The 23,455-nt window shown below is 43.4% G+C and overlaps 2 protein-coding genes across 3 annotated transcripts in view; one reads left to right on the forward strand and one right to left on the reverse strand.

Moving 5' to 3' along the window:
• Positions 1 to 23,455, forward strand: part of lrp1ab (low density lipoprotein receptor-related protein 1Ab) — an 80,433-nt gene that overhangs the window by 39,735 nt on the left and 17,243 nt on the right. For both annotated transcript variants that reach the window (XM_063463062.1, XM_063463063.1), the window contains exons 10-53: positions 38 to 181; positions 309 to 545; positions 694 to 874; positions 1,201 to 1,423; positions 1,513 to 1,702; positions 1,798 to 1,920; positions 2,200 to 2,340; positions 2,627 to 2,752; positions 3,159 to 3,275; positions 3,379 to 3,459; positions 3,559 to 3,726; positions 4,822 to 5,004; positions 5,745 to 5,942; positions 6,083 to 6,328; positions 6,610 to 6,807; positions 7,871 to 8,075; positions 8,226 to 8,390; positions 8,625 to 8,869; positions 10,486 to 10,617; positions 11,582 to 11,809; positions 12,025 to 12,199; positions 12,453 to 12,547; positions 12,675 to 12,824; positions 12,922 to 13,062; positions 13,177 to 13,305; positions 13,397 to 13,528; positions 13,607 to 13,741; positions 13,852 to 13,981; positions 14,114 to 14,240; positions 14,929 to 15,080; positions 15,175 to 15,299; positions 15,479 to 15,853; positions 19,861 to 20,050; positions 20,243 to 20,447; positions 20,558 to 20,750; positions 21,161 to 21,286; positions 21,378 to 21,506; positions 21,628 to 21,747; positions 21,987 to 22,100; positions 22,281 to 22,430; positions 22,533 to 22,655; positions 22,853 to 22,969; positions 23,082 to 23,210; positions 23,303 to 23,431. In XM_063463062.1, coding sequence (XP_063319132.1) covers positions 38 to 181; positions 309 to 545; positions 694 to 874; positions 1,201 to 1,423; positions 1,513 to 1,702; positions 1,798 to 1,920; positions 2,200 to 2,340; positions 2,627 to 2,752; positions 3,159 to 3,275; positions 3,379 to 3,459; positions 3,559 to 3,726; positions 4,822 to 5,004; positions 5,745 to 5,942; positions 6,083 to 6,328; positions 6,610 to 6,807; positions 7,871 to 8,075; positions 8,226 to 8,390; positions 8,625 to 8,869; positions 10,486 to 10,617; positions 11,582 to 11,809; positions 12,025 to 12,199; positions 12,453 to 12,547; positions 12,675 to 12,824; positions 12,922 to 13,062; positions 13,177 to 13,305; positions 13,397 to 13,528; positions 13,607 to 13,741; positions 13,852 to 13,981; positions 14,114 to 14,240; positions 14,929 to 15,080; positions 15,175 to 15,299; positions 15,479 to 15,853; positions 19,861 to 20,050; positions 20,243 to 20,447; positions 20,558 to 20,750; positions 21,161 to 21,286; positions 21,378 to 21,506; positions 21,628 to 21,747; positions 21,987 to 22,100; positions 22,281 to 22,430; positions 22,533 to 22,655; positions 22,853 to 22,969; positions 23,082 to 23,210; positions 23,303 to 23,431 — 7,122 coding nt within the window. The remainder of the gene's footprint in view (positions 1 to 37; positions 182 to 308; positions 546 to 693; positions 875 to 1,200; positions 1,424 to 1,512; positions 1,703 to 1,797; positions 1,921 to 2,199; positions 2,341 to 2,626; positions 2,753 to 3,158; positions 3,276 to 3,378; positions 3,460 to 3,558; positions 3,727 to 4,821; positions 5,005 to 5,744; positions 5,943 to 6,082; positions 6,329 to 6,609; positions 6,808 to 7,870; positions 8,076 to 8,225; positions 8,391 to 8,624; positions 8,870 to 10,485; positions 10,618 to 11,581; positions 11,810 to 12,024; positions 12,200 to 12,452; positions 12,548 to 12,674; positions 12,825 to 12,921; positions 13,063 to 13,176; positions 13,306 to 13,396; positions 13,529 to 13,606; positions 13,742 to 13,851; positions 13,982 to 14,113; positions 14,241 to 14,928; positions 15,081 to 15,174; positions 15,300 to 15,478; positions 15,854 to 19,860; positions 20,051 to 20,242; positions 20,448 to 20,557; positions 20,751 to 21,160; positions 21,287 to 21,377; positions 21,507 to 21,627; positions 21,748 to 21,986; positions 22,101 to 22,280; positions 22,431 to 22,532; positions 22,656 to 22,852; positions 22,970 to 23,081; positions 23,211 to 23,302; positions 23,432 to 23,455) is intronic.
• Positions 16,841 to 17,886, reverse strand: LOC134617967 (galanin receptor type 1-like). The gene has a single exon (XM_063463070.1). The coding sequence runs from the start codon at positions 17,884 to 17,886 to the stop codon at positions 16,849 to 16,851; it is 1,038 nt and encodes a 345-aa protein (XP_063319140.1). The 3' UTR covers positions 16,841 to 16,848.

Below are 23,455 nucleotides of genomic sequence, written 5' to 3' on the forward strand. Positions count from 1 at the left end.
CGTTACATAACTGTTGTGCGCTTGTTTTCTCGCTCAGTGCGTAGTCACGCGTGTGCTTTGGATCAGTTCGGAAAAGCTGGGGGCTGCTCTGACATATGTCTGCTGAGCAACAGCCACAAGACCCGAACCTGCCGCTGTCGCTCGGGCTTCAGCCTCGGCAGCGATGGCAAATCCTGCAAGAGTGAGTGAAAAAATTGATTCGACAAAGATGAATACCTTTTGACTTGATGATGGGAGATGGGAATGAAGTAGTAGTGGTTTGAAAATCTCTGACAGAATAATAGTTCATTTATGATGCTTCTCTGCAGAACCCGACCACGAGTTGTTCTTGGTGTATGGCAAGGGTCGTCCTGGAGTCATCAGGGGCATGGACATGAACGCTAAAGTGCCCGATGAGTACATGATTCCGATCGAGAACCTAATGAACCCCCGAGCATTGGATTTCCACGCCACCAATGAATTCATATACTTTGCTGATGCCACAAGCTACATCATCGGGCGGCAGAAGATAGATGGCACAGATAGAGACGTCATACTGAAGGATGGTAAAGACTGAAAATTCAGGCTACTAAAAAGAATTTGGGGATAAAAAAAAAAATAATGAAGTCAGCTTATTTCAGATTCAGTTCTATTTATTCTTTTGGATTGGACAGCCAGTAGCTTTTTCACACTGACTACTTTTGCTTATCTCAGGTATCCACACGGTAGAGGGAATAGCAGTAGACTGGATGGGAAATAATCTTTACTGGACAGACGATGGACCAAAGAAGACTATCAGTGTTGCCAGGCTGGAGAAGGCTTCACGGACCCGCAAGATTCTCATTGAGGGCAAGATGAGCCACCCTAGAGCCATTGTTGTGGACCCCCAGCACGGGTGAGACTTGAGGGAGGGTGCTGTTAACTTAATGAATGTTCTTTCCATCAGCATTCGGTTGAGATGAAGTATGTTTTGAGTGACTTGCAGTTGTGTGGGCTGCTTACACGGTAGATTTTTGTTTGACTCGCTGGTCACATTTATGTGTGTAGGAGCTGGCAAGTTTTCAAGAGATTCTTTTCTTTTAGATACTCCCTCATTTGTTTTGTTGTGGGATGTTGCATCAAAGAGCATCACAGCATAAAGCTATATTTAAGAGGTTATGCAGTTCAGATCCAGAAATGTCTCACCTTTCGAATGTGGTAATACCTCACCTTGTCTCCCAGATGGATGTACTGGACTGACTGGGAGGAGGATCCCACAGAGAGCAACAGAGGCAAGATCAAGAAAGCTTGGATGGATGGTTCCCATCACCAAGTGTTCCTCACTAGCAAAACAGTCCTGTGGCCCAACGGGTTGAGTCTGGACATTCCCCAGGGAATCCTGTACTGGGTGGATGCTTACTACGACCGGATTGAGATGGTTTACCTAAACACCACTGAGCGAAAGGTTGGTGAAACTCTGGGACTATGTGGTATTTGTTGTCTGATTACAATTTTATCCTACTAGAATTTGAGATGGCATTCTCGATTTAACAGGTGGTGTATGAGGGGCAGGAGCTTAACCATGCCTTTGGCTTATGCCACTACAAACAATTTCTGTTTTGGAACGAGTACCGTGGTGGCAGCATCTACAAACTGGACCAAGTCACTAAAACAGTCACTCTACTCCGCAATGAGAGGCCGCCCATATTTGAGATCAGAGTGTATGATGCACACCAGCAGCAAGGTATGTATTCCTTCTACTTATTTTTTCCCTTTTCCCATTAAATATAAGATGACGTGACACTGTTTTGCGTTTCTTCTCACTTTGGCTTTGTGCAGGAACCAACGTGTGTCGAGTTAACAATGGCGGCTGCAGCAGTCTGTGCCTCGCCATTCCTAATGGCAGATCCTGTGCCTGTGCTGATGATCAGATCCTTGATGGCGATAACGTTACTTGCAGAGGTACCTAGCTGTCTTACCAGTAGAAGATGATATTGCTTGGCAGTACAAGAGATGAGTTAAAAACAAAATCCACACTTTGCTTTCAATTTGCAAGATATTTTAAATGTTAGTGTTTCCAAATGTGTGCAGAAATTCTGACTAAGCTCCGTCAATATTTTTATAACTTTAAGAGCTGACTAACAAAAGCCGACTTGGTCACTAAAAAGCTTTTGTTCACATGCTCGCTTCTTGTCTCAATGGCTCATCTGTTCCTGCTCCTACCCCTGATCTCCTCTCTAGCCAACCCCTCCTACGTTCCCCCGCCCCAGTGCCAGCCTGGGGAGTTTGCTTGCAAGAACAACCGCTGCATCCAAGAGCGCTGGAAGTGTGACGGGGACAACGATTGTCTGGACAACAGCGATGAAGCCCCTGAGCTCTGCTGTAAGTGTGCCGCATCATTGTCATGGTTACACAGCAACACAAAGATAAACAAAAGGGTGTTTAAGGGTCTTAGCTAACGCAACCCGACAGAGGGCAAACTAAAGTTTCCAACATCTGTCTCTTTCCATGCGCCGTTTACGTGGCTGCTAACTTTGACATCATGAGTCGATACCGAAAAGCGAAGGGTCACATTTGACTCGAATGTTCTTCATTTGCTTCATTGACAGACTTTGACAAACTTTGAACCGTTTTCTAAGATTTTGTTCTTTTCTGTTTCTTCCCCCAGACCAGCACACCTGCTCAGCCGAGCGATTTAAGTGCCAAAACAATCGTTGCATTCCCCTGCGATGGCTGTGTGATGGTGACAATGACTGTGGAAACGATGAGGATGAGTCGAACACCACCTGCTCTGGTATATACAAGCTGAGTTGCATCTAGTTCGGAGAGCATACAGAGAGGGAGAAAGAGAGTAAATTCCAGACCATACAGCTGTGCTCATATCGGAAAAGAGTAATGCAGTCATCAGAGGATGACTCCGCTTTAAAACAGTTTTAATTAGAGGAAGCATGTAAGAGTAAAGCGATCCAAAGTGATCTGTTAGTTTTCATTTAGTCATGCAGCAGATGCCAGCAACAATCTACAAAGAGTTCAGGAAGATGTATAAATCTTTTGCACCATTAGTTAAAGCTCTCTGAGTGTGTCAGATAGATTGAAAGCGACTGTAAGTACTTTTTGAGGCGATTTCACATGGTTTGGGTCTGTAACAGCGCAGACCCTAAAAAATAAGGAGAGAACAAATGTATAATTTCCCCTTTCAGCTCGCACATGCCCACCTAACCAATACCCCTGTGTCAGTGGGCGTTGCATCCCCATCTCCTGGACATGCGACCTTGATGATGACTGTGGCGATCGCTCAGATGAACCTGATTCCTGTGGTGAGTCTTTATTGCTCTTTCATTTTGTTGCTCTTCGTTGAATATCACATTTTTCTCTATAAATGTTTTTTAAACACACTCCTCTTTTGCTCCCTTTCCGCAGCATATCCAACCTGTTTCCCTCTCACCCAGTTCACCTGCGCCAATGGCCGCTGCATCAATATAAATTGGCGCTGTGACAACGGTGAGTATCATCCCTCCCTTCCCCATCTGTCACGCTGTACTGTAGAATCCAATCTAAGAAGTAAATGTAAAAATCTTGCGTGTGTGCGCCGATGTACAGACAATGACTGTGGAGATAGCAGCGACGAAGCAGGCTGCAGCCACTCTTGTTCCAGCGTCCAGTTCAAATGTAACAGCGGCCGCTGCATCCCAGAATACTGGACCTGCGACGGCGACAATGACTGTGGAGACTACAGTGACGAGACTCATGCCAACTGTACCAACCAAGGTAATTTAGCTCAAACTGAAATAGCCCTGCTCTAACTTGTTTTTGTTATGGTAGCGTCTGCTCTCCGCAAGTGTTTGTAGATGGAAATTGTGTTTGTCTTGTAGCTGAGTCAAGTTCTCATTGTCATTTATCAAAGATGCTATCATTATATTTACAGGTTGCTGTTTGCACTCATGAAGGGGTTGTCACAACGTCACACAGGCAGTGTTTAGCTTCTCCCTATCCCACTTCCTATACTCTACATGCCCCTACATGCTCTCCAGCTTCCTCTGATCCATTTCTGTTGCTATGTTTTGTGGTTAGATAACAAATCTCAAAACTCTTTCATGGTGTCGTGCAACTAGCACAGATGTTTTGACTGTGCTGTCATGAACTTACATGTTTGGAGTGTTTCCTCAGGGTGTGCTGCTTTTTCATATGAACGACATCACATCTCAGTGTTGCACATTTACCCTTAGCCTTGCTCTGCCTAGAAGCCCCTGTGAACTGTGAGTGTCCGATGTTGTATGTACCGTTTGATCTATGCCAAAATGCTGTTAAGTCCCAGCATGCAAAATCCAGGCCCAGCGTGACCTGCTGGTCTAATGAGCAATCTGTGCTCTGTTGTGTGTGCCCGGCTGCGTGTGTTTGTGAGTTCTCTTGGCTGCCATCTGGAAGTTATTAAGTGAAATAAAATAAAACGGTTTCATCACTTTCCCCTATTATATATTGTGGTCCTGTGCCGCGAGGAGTCCAGTTTTATTTAGCTGTGCCGAACGCTTACCTTCCCCTGTCATAAGGAGATGTCACTGTGCCGTTTCTGCAGCGGTGCATTTAATCTGTCTGCTACACCAGTCAGTGAGCCATGTGTGTTATGGTTATTTGGGTTGGCTCAGAGTCAGGTTGTCACCCCAGCATCCCAGGATACCTCCTCAATAACTAATGACTGTAACGGCCTATTCTTTCTCATCCCAGTTTTTTTGTTTTTGTTTTTTGGGCATCTGTTTGTGTGGTCTTTGTAGCTGTGAGCTGTGATTTCCGTTTTGTTCGTGTTTGATTGCTTCTCTGCACACACCATCACTTTTGCTGGCTAACTATGACATTTTGTCTCTCTAGCAACCCGACCTCCAGGTGGCTGCCACGGAGATGAGTTCCAGTGTCGCATGGACGGCCTGTGCATTCCCAAGCGTTGGCGTTGCGATGGCGACACAGATTGTATGGACCTGAGCGATGAGAGCAACTGCGAGGGCTTCACTCAGACTTGTGACCCTGCAGTCAAGTTCAGCTGCAGGGACTCTGGTAAGGAATTTGCCAGATGCTAGTCAAGGGTGAACTTTTTGGACAGTATGAATAAAAGATGTAATTATTTTTTGTGCAAGAAAGCAATCAAATGCTTTGTCACAGGAGGAAGAGAAAGTGGAAAATCTTACTCATTAAGATTTACTGACTGTCATGGATAATGTTTGACTGTTGCCACTGGTTTCCATTTTGTCATCAGGATTACATAAAAACTGTTCTCGTTTTTTTGTTTTTTGTGCTTGTGTCAATATAAATGCTGGTGTGACTGCATTTAACTGTAAACTGTATTTAATAGAGGAATATAATAGAGATTGCCTCCAGACATATGGAGTGATGTAAAATAGCAGTGCTTTCACTCATAAATGATTTTTGGATTTTCCTACAAGAAATGTGAGTTACATAGAGATTCTTAAAATGTATTATAAACCTAATTTATTAACCGTATTTTAAATTTCAAAACTGCTACATATAAGATTTGTCCTTAATATCTAAAAGACTTCTCTTTACTTTGTGGACAAGTTGCAAGTTAAACCACGATTTGCTGTCAAAGCAGCTGCGATGTCACAAATATAGCTTCCAGATGTAAAGTTTAGTGTGCTCAAACAAAATGTACAAGTTTAAAAGAAGATCATAATTCTGTCCGCTCAGTGCTGAAGCAGCATTGACCAAAATGTATTTTTGAAGGGTGCGCTAACTAAATGACACAAGCTTAAAAAATTGTATTTTGTGGTCTTTTTCAGCTCGCTGCATCAGCAAAGCCTGGGTGTGTGACGGTGACAGTGACTGTGAGGACAACTCGGATGAGGACAACTGCGAGGCATTGGTGTGCAAGTTGTCTCACCACGTGTGCGCTACCAACGACTCCATCTGTCTGCCTCCCGAGAAGCTGTGTGACGGCACAGACGATTGTCCGGATGGTTCCGATGAGAAACTTTGTGGTAAGAATATTCTGGAAAAACTTTGAACTCAGAAAGCACAACATCTGTTCAATGTTATGTTGTGATTTAACTTACAATTTAACATTCAAAACACCTTTCTGGATAAACTCCAACCCTTTCATTTTACTTCTTGCCTGCAGACTTGTGTTCGCTGGGCAATGGGGGTTGTAGTCACAACTGCAGCATTATTCCCGGGGAAGGCTTCATGTGTTCTTGTCCCCTGGGCATGGAGCTGGGAGCTGACAACAAGACCTGCCAGATCCAGAGCTTTTGCGCCAAACATCTCAAGTGTAGCCAGAAGTGTGAACAGGAGAAATCTAGTGTCAAGTGCTCCTGCTACGAGGGCTGGGAGCTGGAGTCTGACATGGAGAGCTGCAAAAGCACCGGTAAGCCCCCCCACCCCACCCCCCCAAAAAACAGGGACTTTTGTCATGCAGAGATTTTTGTCTCACTTTGCTTTAGACTATTAGAGGATTTACTCCACTAATAATGTTTCTTCAGAAGGCTGAGCAGCAAGCATTTTGACATATTTATAACTAGAAATGTTATATGTAGCAAATGGGTGAGATGTGACAGGATTTGATCCATGACCAACATGGGGTTTTCGTGAATTTGGGATTTGGTTTTTCCGTACACTTTGCTGAGTGAGATTTCTTTTCTCCTTCAGATCCCTTCAAGCCTTTCATCATCTTCTCCAATCGCCATGAGATCAGAAGGATTGACCTTCATAAAGGAGAGTTCAGTGTGCTTGTACCAGGCCTTAGAAACACCATTGCTTTAGACTTCCATCTCAACCAGAGCACCCTGTACTGGACTGATGTTGTGGAGGACAAGATCTATCGTGGGAAACTGTCTGAAAATGGAGGTGAGGTAGCTTGTTGTGTTCTCTTTTTTTTGCTTTGAATAGTCTGATTTTGTATCTTATAATCTTTTTGTTAAAGTAAAACAAAAATCTTGCAAGGTGGTGATTACATAAGCAAATCATGATTTTGACCGAGCATTTCGTGGAAATTAACTTCCGCTGAACAAATACGCTCTAATTTCTCAGAGCCAATTGTTTTTTAAAAGAGGCTGTGGTCAGCAGTGGTGGTCTGTGACCCTGAATAAATCCCGCAGGTCATGGTCAGCCTTTCGTGCTCCAAAAACCCAGGTCTGCTCGCCAATCAAATTGTGTTCTCAGCACAGCACTAAGGGGGCACACGGAAGGCTTTGTCTCTTCCTATTTGTCTCAGTACTTGCTGTGCCTGACTGCAGCCAAAACACTGATGTAGCGTAGGAGGCACAACACACTGCTGTTCCAGTTCCCAGCCCTCCAAGTTTAACATTAAAACAAGGTTCCTGAGCAGGAACATTGTGACCAGCTCATAGATCACCTCCTGCTGCTTGTTAAGTAGGTCATTTCAGCAGCTCCAAAGTAGTGGGCATAAACTGGGTAGTGCCAGCGCCTTAATAAAGGAACGCTGGGCCACACAAAGACACATAAAGGCAGATATCACTCCACTGTTCTTTCAAGCAAACTGCAAAGACATACCCGTCTCGCTCTAATTACTACTGGAAGGCATTTTGAATAAATGTGTGCTTTAACCCTGAGCCAAAGATTGATCACAAGTTGTGGTTTTGCACTTAGTTCGCACTAAAGCCAAATGTTTGTGGGAAAATAAAAAAAAGAAAAAAGAGGGAGGTCTTGTGTGTTTTCTTAGATGTGGGGTTTGTTTTCTCTTCAGGGGTGTTTGTGATAAATGTGCCATCTTGAGATTTTCTCTCTTTTAGTCAAAGTAACACAAACCATGCTTTTTTCCCCCCATTCTTAAAACTTTACTAGCATTGAAACCTCACATGCTATAAAATTGTCATGTTTGATGTGTAGCTTTAAAATAAAAAAGAAGCTTTTTCAAATTTTCTGTACGGATTTTCTCTGCTCCGGTCAGCCCTGACCAGTTTTGAGGTGGTGATCCAGTATGGGCTGGCTACTCCAGAAGGCCTAGCTGTGGACTGGATAGCAGGAAACATTTACTGGGTGGAGAGCAATCTGGACCAGATTGAGGTGGCCAAACTGGATGGGACCATGAGAACGACCCTGCTAGCCGGCGAAGTGGAGCATCCCCGGGCCATCGCCCTAGATCCTCGAGATGGGTAAGAACCATATATGGATGGATTCCAAACTTGGATATATATCTGATGGATATATTCATCCTACTGTTTCTTTCATTAACCAGTTCTCATGCGATGATGCTGTACACATCTGTAAAATCCCTCCTCACATTGATCATTTTCTGTCGCCAGTATCCTGTTTTGGACTGACTGGGATGCAACTCTGCCCAGAATTGAGGCAGCATCTATGAGCGGTGAAGGCAGACGCACCATCCACAGGGAGACCGGCAGTGGTGGGTGGCCCAACGGACTCACTGTGGACTACATGGAAAGACGCATTGTCTGGATTGATGCCAGGTAGCATCTGCCACTAGATTCTAAATATACAGCTCAGGTTGCACCGCATCTACCCACTTGCTTATTCCATCACCCACTCGCTCAGTTTTCTTCATCTCTGGCTGCTACACCAGTGTTCTGTTCTTTGCTCACAACAAACTACATATAAAGAGCAAATAAATGAGTAACATGAACATACTTAACCTGATATGTCTCTGCTCTTACATACTATACATCTCTCTGTTGTTTCTCAAGGTCGGATGCTATCTACTCAGCAATGTACGATGGCTCGGGGCTGATTGAAGTATTGCGGGGTCATGAGTATTTGTCCCACCCCTTTGCTGTCACTATGTACGGAGGCGAGGTCTACTGGACTGACTGGAGGACTAACACTCTGGCCAAAGCCAATAAATGGACAGGACACAACGTTACTGTGGTGCAGCGCACCAACACGCAGCCCTTTGACTTGCAGGTCTATCACCCATCCAGGCAACCCCAGGGTATGTAGCATACCAGATAAAGAGGCATAGACATTCACAGAGAAACACATGCTTGCATAGGGAGAGAGCGGCCATGTCACACATTTACCCCTGCTTGTCAGCATGGCTGAATGTTTTTGGGCTGTAACTCTTAAGGAGAAGGGTGGTGAGCTCACAGTTCATTGCTCCCCATGTTATTCATGGCTCCTGTTCCCCCAAGACAGCTGACCTTTTAGAGCTGCGAGACTTCTTGTCTCCTCACACTGTGAGCATTTTGGACACCTCCCACTTTTGCCTTGTTGATCAAAAAGTCACCTCACTGTTTGGCATTTCCCACGGCCCGGGTAGGAAATAAAATCCTCCCCCTGCAACTTAAATGTCATATGTTGATCTGATCTCACAGACACATATGATTGACAAGATTACAAAAGGGTCGTCAGATTTATTTTTGAGCGTTTTGCCATGTCGCACTGTCACCTTGTTTAGTAGCCAGTGGTTAGGGGATCCCAAGGGTATGTGGGCAGTAGAGAGGCACCGGGTCTGTAATTGGTGACAGGGAAAGAGAGAGCTCACAAAACTGTTGATTGACAGTTGCAACCGATAACTATGACAGTGACGAGGCAACAAGCTGGGTTGACAGATCTGGGAGACAAAGTAAATGGAAATGGGAAAGTACTTTACACTGCGGGCCACCTTTACCCTTTCACACACACATTTATACACCACTATGTGTTAATAAATACAGCTCTTGGCCCTTGGAGGGGTCGGGGTATTTCCATTGTCTTAAACTGTGTCTGTTTAGGCTGTCCTTGATAAATAATAACCAGTGTAAAATAACTGTGATGATATTGCTTCATACCACTGGTCACAGTTTGAAATTTGCAATTGTTTTATGACGAATGATAGCCTGAGCCCTGAATTTAGGATGACCATCTCACACTATGACTGTTGCTGCTACCTATGTGAATGAAATGACTATTACGAATGCAGCATGAAATGGCAATCTAACCATATCTACGGTGCTATTGTGGGGGGGGGGGAAAACTAAACTAAAACCAAAGGGATTAGATGGAAATAAAAATGGAACAAAAACAAAATATTTGGAATTCCAATGCAGAAGAATGTGTAGCTGAGTTCTAGCAGAAGAAGCCTTGTTTGTACAATGAGTTCTCCAGCTGTTATCATAATCCTGTCAAGAGGAAGTAGCTTAGAACCAAATAGTGGAGGATCTGCAGCTGTGCATTCTAACCCACGATCTCACTGTTACACTGTGCATCTAACTTCATGTCCTACACAAGTTGAATGATGCACATTGTAATGAATTTATACGTTTGTTATAGTCACACAGTCTGTGGACTCCTTAAGGCACAAATCTTTTTTTTCCCACTTAATTACCTTAAAGGCCAATAAATATAGAGTAAAAGGTTAATTTAATTCCTCTGACACAAGCAGGCTCCAGCATGTCTCAGTGTAATACCACAATGCAGAGTTATTAGTATTATATTCACTCAAATCTTCAAAGCTCACTGTGAGCCTCCTCTTCCTGTGTTTCTCACAAAACACATCTCATCTGCATTTTTGTGTCTCTTGCTTTCTTGAAACATCCTAATTAATGTTTTTCCTTTCCTTCCTTTCAGCCCCCAACCCATGTGCCACCGCTGACGGTAAACCCCTTTGCTCCCACTTGTGTCTCATCAACTTTAACCAGACCTTCTCCTGCGCCTGTCCTCACCTCATGAAGCTGCAGCCCGACAAGTACACCTGCAAAGGTAAGGATAGACCCGTTGTTTCAAAGCAGAAAAGCGCACATCACCCACATTCTTTTTCCCCTTACCTTTTCAAATCCGCTGTGATGGAGGATATACAGACAGTGCTGTCACATATAATCCATTTCATCAAGGAGGGAGAGAGGGGCTTTGTGTTTGCTGGAATCTTTTCATGCAGTTGTTTTGACTGCTACGGTGAGCCGTGTTGCTGAACAGGATATCTTTTCTGATAGAAGATCTGATTACGTCGCCTCCGTTTGCTCCATATTCCCTTCTTAGCTTTCAGTTCCATTTAATTTCATATAAAATCCTGTCACTAAAGATGAAGGGAAGTCTTCATTCGTTGCAGTTTGATTGCACGAGTGGGTTTCATGATGGTTTCGAAGGGTAGCTGTGGGGAATTTTTGTACATGTGTGCAGACGCTCTCTTTTTCATCACCTCATATTTTAGCATTTCTCCAGAAATGATCCAAACATGAGCCATTTAGATGTAAAAATAATTGGATTCACATTAAAACGAGAACTTTAATTAAGCACTTATATTTCACTCTGAACCAAATAAAATAAGTTTTGACCAAACTTTCTAATTCAGTGCTTAAAATCATTTGTTGTTTATGCTGATTATGCAAATTTTCAGTTTAGCAGGTGATATTTTATCTCCACCTCCAATCTCTCTTAAGTATAACAAGTAAAAACCTAACCCTGCCTAATTCCTTATTTAGAATGTATGTAGCTGAAAAAGGGGTGTTTATGCCTAATATGAAATTTCAACTTCAAGTCATTCTAAATCTTTACTGACGTCTTTATTTCCAACATTGGAGTTGGAAAAACTGACATGTCTAATTTTACAGCCTGAAATATGCATTTTATTCCTCTCTTTCTAGTTTTGTATTCCTGCTAGAATAACGTGCTTTAGTAGATGCAATAAAAGGACTCATCTCATCCAGTGTTTGTTTCTCTTTTCCAGAGTCTCGCAAATTCCTTCTTTACGCTCGTCAGATCGAGATCCGAGGTGTTGACATTGACAACCCCTACTATAACTACATAATCTCCTTCACCGTGCCGGATGTAGACAATGCGACAGTGGTGGATTATGATGCTGTGGAGCATCGGATCTACTGGTCAGATGTGCGAACACAGACCATCAAGAGAGCTTTCATCAATGGCACAGGGGTGGAGACTGTGGTCTCTGCTGGTAAGAACAGTCTTAGGAATATCCGTCAATCCGTGATTTATTTACTTCTTTGTTTTTCTTTGGTTTTTTTGGTTTTTTTAAATAAGGCTCATAATTTAATATTCGCTGTAAAGTATAATAAGAGGGTTTGGGAAGATAAATAAAAACAGTTTTTGTTAGCACGCTGCATGTTCTAAAAATCTGCAAAGCTTCATTTTGCTTCTGAAATTTGGCAGACCTTCCTAATGCCCACGGCCTGGCAGTAGACTGGGTGTCCAGGAACCTCTTCTGGACCAGTTACGATGCCAATAAGAAGCAGATCAATGTGGCCAGACTGGATGGATCTTTCAAGAATGCCGTCATCCAGGGACTGGACAAGCCCCACTGTCTAGTGGTACACCCTCTGCTTGGGTGAGTGTTCCCGGCACTTAATATGTCTGCATTCAGTTTAATATGTCAGTTATTTCTCCTAATATTACTCACTTAGGTCTCTTTTGACTTTGAAGACAAAGATTGAAAGGTTTTTCTTTTGTTGTTTACTTCTTAGTTATTTTTTTTATTCCCTTCAAGTTTATTCTTAATCTTTGATCTACTTTATCCTTGTTTAGTACTGTACTCTTCTTGCCTCTCTCCACATTTCATAATATTCACACTCCCATCACAGGAAGCTTTACTGGACTGACGGTGACAGTATAAGCATGGCTAACATGGATGGCAGCAACCGCACCACACTTTTCACCAACCAGAAAGGACCAGTAGGTGAGCAGATGTACCCCTATCTCAGAAAATAATACAGATTCTCTACAGAGTAAAAGTCCAGAACAAACATATTAGTGTAGCACATATACTATACATACATAACAGCATGATTTTTATTTGCTTTCAGGCCTCTCTATTGACTATGAAAAGGAGCAGCTGTACTGGATCAGCTCAGGAAACAGCACCATTAACCGCTGTCAGCTGGATGGCTCTAAACTCGAGATCCTTGAAGGTGTTAAAGGCAAATTGACCAAAGCGACTGCACTGGCTATTATGGGTAAGAAGAAAAGTGTAATACTTTAAGTTTATCATCCTTGTCCTCTGTATATTTATCATTTTTCTGTTGGCTTATATTTTGGTTATCAATTATGTAGGAGACAAGCTGTGGTGGGCCGATCAGGGAACTGACCAGATAGGAACATGTGACAAGAAGGATGGAGGAAACTGGAAAGTTTTGCGAAACAACACCTCCCCAATAATGCACATGAGGATCTATGATGAGGATGTGCAGAAAGGTAACAGAAAAAGAGTTACATGTTCTGAAGTGGATGTAAAGTCTCCTGCATTTAATGCAAATACTAGTAAAGAAAATGTTTGTCTTTGTTCCGCTGATCTCTTTTTTTCTTTAGCCGGTGTCAACCTGTGCAGTAACAACAATGGTGACTGCTCACAGCTGTGTTTGCCCACCTCTCCGACAACCAGGGCCTGCATGTGCACTGCCGGATACAGCCTCAAGACGGGCCAGCAGTCCTGTGAAGGTAAGACACGGCTACAGTAACTAGAGTAGGAAAACTGGGAGAAGTGCATCGTGAGGCGAGCAGAAAACAATAACCTAATCTCTCTGAGCAGGCATGGGCTCTTTCCTGCTTTACTCTGTTCATGAGGGAATCAGAGGAATTCCTCTCGACCCAGCAGACAAATCGGATGCCTTGGTGCCGGTTTCTGGAACCTCTCTGGCTGTTGGCATCGACTTCCACGCTGGTGAGTGACTCTAAGGGACGTCGAATAGATAAACCAGCTTGAGTGATATTTTTAAACCCGTTTTTGTGTGGTCTTCAGAGAATGACACAATCTACTGGGTGGACATGGGTCTGAGTACCATCAGCAGAGCCAAGAGGGATCAGACGTGGAGGGAAGATGTGGTAACCAATGGTATTGGCAGGGTGGAGGGCATCACTGTTGACTGGATAGCAGGTGTGGTCATGCAAAATGGCAATCAAAATTAAACTCGCTCCAACATTTGTGCTTACTGATTGAGCAGAGATAAAAGATGCAGACTGAATGATGGACGTGTTCTTTTACAGGAAATATTTACTGGACTGACCAGGGCTTTGATGTGATCGAGGTGGCCAGACTGAATGGCTCCTTCCGCTATGTTGTCATTTCCCAGGGCCTGGACAAACCCAGAGCCATAGCTGTCCACCCAGTGAAAGGGTAAGGCTCCTCGCCAGAAGATTAATTTTGCTTTCTGTAATAATGCTGCTTTAAGTTACTTGGAGTGTACTCCCAAGCATACTTCTTCCTCTGACGAAAGTTTCAAATAATCCCCTGCTTCTTTGGCTGCAGGTATTTGTTCTGGACTGAGTGGGGTCAGTATCCTCGTATTGAACGCTCACGACTGGATGGCTCCCAGAGGCTGGTCATGGTCAATGCGAGCATAAGCTGGCCAAATGGAATCTCCATTGATTATGAGGTGTGAACAACAACTGACCGCACTTAAAATCTTTCGAAACACACTTGGCTTTATTAATAGAGGGTGTTTCCAACATCTAGTGTGCTAATTTATACTGTGATAGATACTTCCAGAGACTGGACTGTTGGTCAGCTGATCTTTAAATGGATACACTTTCTTATGCCAAAAAGGTCTTTGTTTATTTTGAATATTAAAGTGGTAAAAATTAAAATACAGAGAGACAACAGAGATAAAAAATAAAGAAAACTAATTTTAATCATCTCCTCTTATTTGATCATTTCTAATCCATATCTATCCAAAACATTTTTTAGATTTTGAAAGGACTTTCTCTTGGATTCAATTTTTTTTTAATAAAGTTAAAAAAGGATCTTTAAACCTTTTTTATTCTTTGGAGCGTCTTATCCAGTTTGGGAGTTTTATTAAAAGCCTAAAAGCTGTTAGATATTTAAAATTATAATTTAAACATTTCTTTATGTAAATGGTAATAATATTTTAAAAATAATGAGAATTTATTTTTAAGTCGGACTCACCTAAATTCACTTGATATTCACTAAAAGATTACATTACAAACTGGTTATCAGCTAACTGGTCTCCCAAATACAGGTTCAGTTTAACTGAAATCTTAGAGTTTTGGTCTTTCCTGAATAATCACAGTTCTTGTTTTTGTTTTTTTACTTTCTGTGCTCAGGAGGGTCTGCTTTATTGGTGCGATGCCAGGACAGACAAGATCGAGCGCATCAACCTGGAGACTGGAAAAAACAGGGAGCTGGTTCTGGGCAACAACAACATGGACATGTTTGCTGTATCTGTATTTGAAGAATACATCTACTGGAGTGACAGGTCAGTCTTTACGTTGTTTTGAACAATACTTTGTATTGTAAGAGTGTTCATTTACTGACTGTTTTATTCTTGTTCTGGTTTTTTGTTTTTTTAGGACCCATGCAAATGGCTCCATTAAGAGAGGCAGCAAAGACAACGCTACAGATGCTGTGCAGCTCAGGACAGGCATTGGTGTACAGCTCAAAGATATTAAAGTTTTCAATAGAGCCAGACAGACAGGTAAAAATGTGCACAAACACATATTATCATAACCTTAAAGTCGATTTACTGTTGAAAATGTCCTGATAAGATGGCAGCTGCCTAACACAATGACAAAATGAATCACCACCTTTAGCATTTAACCATGCTCAGTGTTCGTGTAACAGCAATGCTAATAAACTGTGTGACTCTCTCCACAGGCACGAACGTCTGCAAAAACAACAACGGCGGCTGTGAACAGCTGTGTCTTTTCCGTGGGAATGGGGAGCGCACCTGTGCCTGTGCTCATGGCATGCTGGCAGAGGACAACCAAAGTTGCCGTGACTATGACGGCTACCTGCTGTACTCCGAGCGCACCATACTGAAAAGCATCCACCTGTCCGACGAGACAAACCTCAACGCGCCCATTAAGCCGTTCGAGGATCCCGACCACATGAAGAATGTCATCGCTCTCAGCTTTGACTACCATGGCGGGGGAGGGAGGGGAGCCAACCGCATCTTCTTCAGCGACATTCACTTTGGCAACATCCAGCAGATCAATGACGACGGCACAGACCGCAAGATCGTGGTGGAAAGTAAGTGCGGAGTCATCAGTTGCATTTCGCTTTTCTGTCAAAGTGTCGGGAAAACTTTAAGTTTTGCTGCTCTTAAGACTTCCCCACCTCTGTTGACAAATATTTCTGCTGCGTTGCTCTTTGCTGCCATATTTTTTTAAATTTTCTCCATTAATAATTGAATGTTGTCCCCTCTACGGTGTCAGCAGACATAATACAAGCATCTGGGAGGATCCGGTGTAATGAACACGCAGCTGTAACTTCTCAACCAGTAGAGATTGACATCACTTCAGAGCTGCTACTAAAGAATACACGCTTGTGCACACCAACACACACGCCCTGGTTTTTGCTTGTTTCACCACTGAAGAGCCTTTTAAATCCCGCTCTCTTTAAATAATTCAAGAGTGAAGTATCATATTTAAAAGCCCTGGACCAGAGCTGTTCACATCTAACAAGATTCAAAAAATGAATTATTTTGTTAAGTACAGCAGGAGAACAAGGAAGGTGCACAGGGTTTGTGTTTTTACTCATTTTGCATTGAGAACAAGGATTTGAAGCAGTTTTAAGAATGACGTCTTACATCGTGTACTGAATGCAGAACTTATTCAGCTCCAAATAAGCTCCAGCTGAGGTTAGAGGAGTGTATTTGTCCAGATGAGACTGCACACCAAATCAAAACAATCATATTAACTTTTGACATGATTACATAATCACATTCTGTCATGTTTTAGAGAAGTCTGTTGTCCAAGTTATTAACTTTTAAAAATGCACTGTTAATGAAACCTCCAAGGCTAGTCCTGTTTCCACATGTGCTAATGGAATAAAGTCAGTCATTGCTGGATGAAAAACGAATGTGGAAAAACATCAAGAAAGTGATCACTTTGGCAATCTGCAGTAAATCTCTTACATCTGGAATTAATTTTATTATATTTAACGTCACTGAGAGTTTCTTATGTAATATTTCAGCCTGTTTGGAGGTATTAACTAGTCTTAATTCCAGATCTCCTTCTGTAAAGTCAGTTTTGGCCTCTCCCTGAGGTACTGTCCTCCTCAAAAGGCCGTACCATGTCTCTGCTCATTGCATAAGGGCAGCCAATCACACAGTTTCTGCACCGTGCCCATTGCCTTCTTCCAAGCTCTAGTAAGTCTCGCCTAAACTTCTGAGACACAAAGCCGTAGAGTAGAGGGTTTACCACACCCACTGAGGTTGCCAGCAGCCTGGCCACGATGGCAAATACTTTGTTGCCAGATGAGTGTTTTAAATGTCCTCCAATTAAGGAAAACATGAGGACATAGGAGGGCAGCCACAGGATGGTGAAGACGGCGACCAGTAGGGCTGAAGTGTGAGTGACTTGTCTCTGGTAGCGTTCTAGCTGAGGGGCATTCCCCACCTGGCGTGCATATCGAAGAAAACAATAAATCTTTGCATACATCAATATAATGATGCCTAGTGGCAGAGCGAAGCCAAACAGGAAAAGGGCGATGCTGTAGACCAGCTGGCTGAAGTCAGACAGGAAGGCGAAGCACTGCACAACACTGGACACGGTGACTGTGCGAAATGCAAACTGTGGTGCTGCCAGAGCTGAGGCAGGGACCCAGAGCAGAGCTACTGTCAGTTTAATGCGCCTGTGCATTCGCAAGCGGAAGGCCCAGGTGGGGTGTACCACTGTAAGGTAGCGAGTCACAGCCAAAGCTGCCATGGTAAATACGGAGGCAACCGAGCAGGCCACGCCCAGGAAACTGATAACTTTGCACAGGAAGCTGCCGAAAGGCCAGAAGCCCAGGGTGATAGCGGAGGTGTGGAAGGGCAGGCAGAGTAAAAGCAGCAGGTCAGCAGCACTCAGAACCAGAAGTAGGATGTCTGTGCCGTGTGGGGGCTGGTTCTGTTTCCTCCTCCTCCTAGTAAGAATGATGATGACCAGAGTTTGCCCTATGAGTCCAGTCAACAGAATCAGCCCATCCAAGATGGGGACTAAACATTTAATCAAAACCTCATCTGTTCCATTCATTTTGCCCAGATCGCTTCTGTTCATCTGCTGCCCCAAACTCTCCATGCAATCCCCGCCGTAAGTCTGCTAAGTAATTAATCTAATATCTTGTTAATGTTAAGCAGCAGAACAGCTTGTTCATGTAGTCTCTGGGTGTTACAGCTGTTGGCTCCAGTTCACGTCTTTAAAAAAAAAAAGAAAAAGAAAGAGGAAAAAAAGACTCCGCCGAGGCAGTTAGTGGTTTCATGATGATAGTAATTAGTTAAGCAGATAAGATCACACTGGTCAGCTGGCTTTCTCACCGACTCACAGGAAAAGGGGAAACAAAACAATGTGCCTCGTTTGCTCAAGAAGAAACAGACTTGACTATATCTGGCACTTGCAAAGTCTTTTTCACACTGTGACTCTTATGGTTTCCTAGCCGCTTGAAGAAATGTAAATCACTTAACGATGGTTGGATATGGTATTCCCCATTTCTGGGAAAATGGATCAGAAAAATGCACTGTTGTTATGAAGCTTTTCTTTTCCTTTTTCTTTTCTTTTCCAGAAAACATGAAAGGATGACCTTAAAGGGCAGTCTTTGCAGAGTTGCATTTCCTTAGCTGCATCAGCACGTCCTTTATAATGTAGTTACTCTATGGCTGTATTGATTCTTGAAACCAGGCAACAGTGGACGAATCCATCCCAGTAGCTGCTAGTTGGCATTCCTCTCTAAAGGCAGTCAATGCTACTTGACTTAAGTATTCCCCTCAACCGGAGACTCATTGTCCATGTGAAAGCTCTTCAACCTGTAGACTCCGCCGGAAGAAGAGTTGCTCTGCATCTAATGCGGTGCTAAATCCGTTAAGGAAAAAAAAAAAAAGATGAGGCTTGATGAAAATGAAGGGTAGCTAACGCTTAGTAATTCTCAGGCGTCACTCGCCCTGCTTTTGTTCTCCCTCGTGAGTGTTAGAAAGACTCTGTTCTGAGAGGTAATCATCTTCCTGTCAGGTTTTCTCTGTTGTTTGCACAGTCACCAGGGGCTGAGCTGAATTACCCAGTGGGAGGGTGGGCCCGGGTGGGCCCTGATGTTCCTTATTACGTAATCCTGGCTTGAATCAACTTTACTCATCACTCTTACTTGTTTGTGTGACTGTATTTGGCCCCAAGCTGCTCTTTTGGATTTATTTAAGTCTGTTAACAATGTGTTCAGCCTCAAAATTGTCCTGCATTACTGCTGATTATGGCACTTCGACATTTGTCTATTAAAAGGCAATTAAAGGCTTTCAGCTGAGAGCAAACAGTTATGTAGAGTATCCCTTTTTTTATTGTTGGCTGTAAGTGGTCATAAATGTGGTTGCTAATGTAACTAAGCAGAGATGAATGCACACCGTGGAGCCTGCAAGGCTGCAGCACGGTATTCTTTTCCATGATGATGTGTGTCGCGTGGGTACCGAGAGGGGGGAAAAAAGAGGAAAAATCGATGCAGGGGGAAGCTCCTTTGTCTTTACCCTGGCCTTTATCCCTAAAGTGACTCAACCTGTCCCAGTTGCAATTTTCTTCCCAGAACAAGAGTTCAGAGCTTGAATGAGAGTATCCACAAGAAGCTGTGTTTGTATGTGCAGGCGGGTAGCCATAAAATGACACGATGAGACAGACTCTTTAAACTCTGTCCAAGAACAACAGCTGTGACGCACACTCGGTTCTGTATGGCATCACTTCCATTTTACTGTTCCCTGTTTCACTGGCCTCTGCTTCCCCTCTATCTTAATCTCCGTCCATGTTTCACAGTTTATTAGATAATGCATGTGGATGGGGAAACCTTAAAAGCTCCACTTCCTCTTTAGTCTCATAGGTGCTCCGTGGTAACACCCTGACAGTGATTTATGATGTGTTGAATTCTCTTTAAAACTCCCACTAATGCCTCTAAGAGGTGATATTTTTTTAGTGTAATCTAAAGCATTTGTTAAGCCTTTTACTTCTCAAAGTGTTGGCCTGACAGCAGGAAAGAACTAAAATCTGAAAAATCATGGGTCCAATATATTATAATCCCTATCACAGATGTTGGGTCAGTTGAGGGCCTGGCATACCATCGTGGCTGGGATACACTCTACTGGACCAGTTATACAACGTCCACCATCACTCGCCACACTGTGGACCAGAGCCGTTCTGTGGCCTACAACCGCAACACCGTAGTCACCATGTCTGGAGAAGACCACCCTCGAGCCTTTGTGTTGGACGAGTGTCAAGAGTGAGTCATTAATATTGAAATTTGCTGCTCTGCACTAAATCAGGGCCCAGTTCCAATACAATTATTCTTTTTGTCTTAAGCACTGGATTTATTTTGGCTCAGTCAAGTGTAACTTTTTTTTTTTCTTTTATCAAGACATTTTGGGAGCTCCCACTGCTCTTAATTCTTGTTTTCTGTTTGTTCCCACCGTAGTCTCATGTTCTGGACAAACTGGAATGAGCAGGCTCCGAGCATTATGAGGGCCTCTTTGAACGGAGCCAACGTGATCGTGATCATCGGCAGCGACATTAAAACTCCCAACGGCCTGGCCATAGATCACCGTGCCGAGAAACTCTACTTCTCTGACGCCACGCTGGACAAGATTGAACGCTGTGAATATGATGGAAGCAACCGTTACGTAAGGCGGCTCTTTCCTTTTTGTTTTTGTGGGTTTTTTTTAACTTTCCCTAAAACATGGACTTGCACCTCGTGTTTATGGAATTACACCTGCTGTTTTTTATGCCTCAGGTGCTGCTGAAAAATGAGCCCGTCCATCCATTTGGTCTCGCTGTGTACGGAGATTACATCTTCTGGACTGACTGGGTGAGGAGGGCTGTCCTCAGAGCTGACAAGTACACTGGAGGAGACATGAAAGTGCTGCGTGCTGACATCCCTCAGCAACCAATGGGCATCATTGCTGTAGCTAATGACACCAACAGCTGTGAGTATCACCAGTGCTGCAATTTGGCCCCTACCCCGGCATTGCCATCAGGTCAACATTTTAATTTGCCCAGTAATTTGATTTATGTTTATATAACTGCGAAACGAATGAAATTTGGCTGTAGTTTGTTTAGTGTATGACACTGTGGCAGGTATCATGTTTACTGTCTACATTATACCTGCATGTGCACACGTTGCCAGGCTGCTAACACTTAGCTGTAAGCGGAGGTATACAGAGCTGCTGCCATGTCTACTGCCATGTATATAATAAAAACCCAACTTCCACAGGCTTTTAAATATTGCCAAGCTAGAGAGTTCATGCAAATGTTCATAATTGCAAGAAATTTAATATCAGCATGCTTGTCAGTCATTCGACGTGCAGTTTAAAGAGCTTCTAAAAAAATTCCTCAGGTGAATTTTCTCCTTGCCGAACAAACAACGGAGGTTGCCAGGACCTGTGCCTGCCTACGTCTGATGGCCGGGTCAACTGCAGCTGCCGTGGAGACCGGCAACTCCTCGAAGACAACACCTGTTCTCGTAAGAAAGAGGAAGAATTAAACTTCATAACGTTGCCGTCTTCATCAGAATGGATGAATGTTTCTGAATTCAAACGTTTCTCCCTCACCAGCTCTGAACGTATCATGCGGAAGCGTCGATGGCTTTGAGTGCGGAAATGGTGATTGCATCAACTACAGTCTGACCTGTGACGGCATGGCCCACTGCAAGGACAAGTCTGATGAGAAGCAGTCCTATTGTGGTGAGTTTTTTACAGAGCAGTTAGGTGGTGAATTTAATTTAATGAATAATTAGCTGCAAGAGATGTTTTAAAAAAAAAAACCCTTTGTGCCTGAGCTAAATCAGCTGGTCCTCCTTCACAGCCAATCGACTCTGTAAGAAAGGCTACAGGCGCTGCATGAACGGCCGCTGCATTGGTCACCACTTCTGGTGTGATGGCACAGATGACTGTGGTGATCATTCAGATGAACTGCCCTGCAACAGTAAGTGGTTTGTTTCCAAAGTAGCAGCTGCACAAAGGATAACAGTCTTTCTCAACTATTTCTAAGTCTAAACATTCTCATAGTTTGAATAGTGTCGACATTTTTAATGACACCTCTGTTCTGCCTGTGGGAATGTTTAAGGAAATTATAAAATGTGCTTAACGGAGAGTTTGTGTGCGGTTTTGAGGATGTATTTTCTCTCCATTTGTCATTTGTGAAACTGCTGTATGTGCTTGCAGTGACACTTTGCAAAGCAGGAGAGTTCCAGTGCAAAGATGGAAGCTGCATCTCCAACTACAGCCGCTGTGACCAGGTGGTCAACTGCGAGGATGCGAGCGATGAAATGAACTGCCGTATGTAACTGCCACGATTTTCAACAATATTTCTTCTTCTTTTTCACAAGTGGACTTCTTAATCAGTATATTAATATAGAATTGACTATCTACTTCAGTGCAATTTGTGTGAAACAGTCTAAGATTTATTTTGCAGAATTTAAAGGGTAGCTCCTGAAATTTGTTCTTGTTTTTTCTCAGAACCCACCGATTGCTCCCGTTTTTTCCGGCTTGGAGTTAAAGGAGCCTCTTTCCAAAACTGTGAGAAAACCACTCTGTGTTATCTGCCCTCGTGGGTGTGTGACGGCAACAATGACTGTGGTGACTTTTCTGATGAAAGAAACTGTCCAGGTAAGTGCTATCTTTCACTACCAAAAGACATTCAGCTTTTCTGAACCTACCAGAGGTTCTTGATTATGTTTTGTTTTCTTTTTTTCCTCTGTTGTGTTGCAGATAAGAGGAAGCTTAAATGTCCAGTCAACTTCTTTGCTTGCCCCAGCGGTCGGTGCATTCCTATGAGTTGGACCTGCGATAAAGAGAATGACTGTGAGAACGGGGCTGATGAGACACACTGTGGTCAGTCTTCTGCGAAGTTGTCCTCTAATACCCCTATCTTTATCTTGAAAACACACAAATCATACCAAAAAGAAAAAGAAAAGAAAGCCAGACTGTTTTTCTTTGGGCTTCCCACTGCAGATGGAAAAACACAGCTTACACAGCTTAAATGTAATAATGACTGTAAAATGCTGAATGCTCCCCACCCTCTCTTGCAGACAAGTTTTGTACATCCACCCAGTTTGAATGCGGGAACCATCGCTGCATTTCCAGCCACTGGGTGTGTGACGGCTCCGACGACTGCGGCGATGGTTCTGATGAGGACCAGAAATGCAGTATGTGACATTTTGCTCGCTACTTCTCTTCTCACATTTATATCAGACCTTAAACTCCATGACAATTCCTGACGTCCTGTCCATGCATGACTTTTACATGATGTCGTTACAGAATCCAAAACCTGCAGTCCGGAGGCTTTCCAGTGTCCAGGCTCCCATATGTGTGTCCCGCAGCGCTGGAAGTGTGATGGAGACAATGACTGTCCTGATGGAGCTGATGAGAGTGTGAAGGCTGGCTGCAGTGAGTGACACAGTTAGCAGATTGAAGAAAAAGTGCAGAGAAGCGATACAGTTCCCCATGCATTAAAAAAAAATGTTTCCATCTGCTTCCAGTGTACACCAACAACACGTGTGATCCTGAAAACGAGTTCATGTGCCAGAACAGGCAGTGTATCCCCAAGCACTTTGTGTGCGATCATGACTTTGATTGTGTCGATAAGTCGGACGAATCCCTCGAATGTGGTGAGCTTTCGCTCCGCTTTCAAT

Source organism: Pelmatolapia mariae, linkage group LG20 (genome assembly GCF_036321145.2).
Source record: "Pelmatolapia mariae isolate MD_Pm_ZW linkage group LG20, Pm_UMD_F_2, whole genome shotgun sequence".
Lineage (NCBI taxonomy): Eukaryota > Metazoa > Chordata > Actinopteri > Cichliformes > Cichlidae > Pelmatolapia > Pelmatolapia mariae.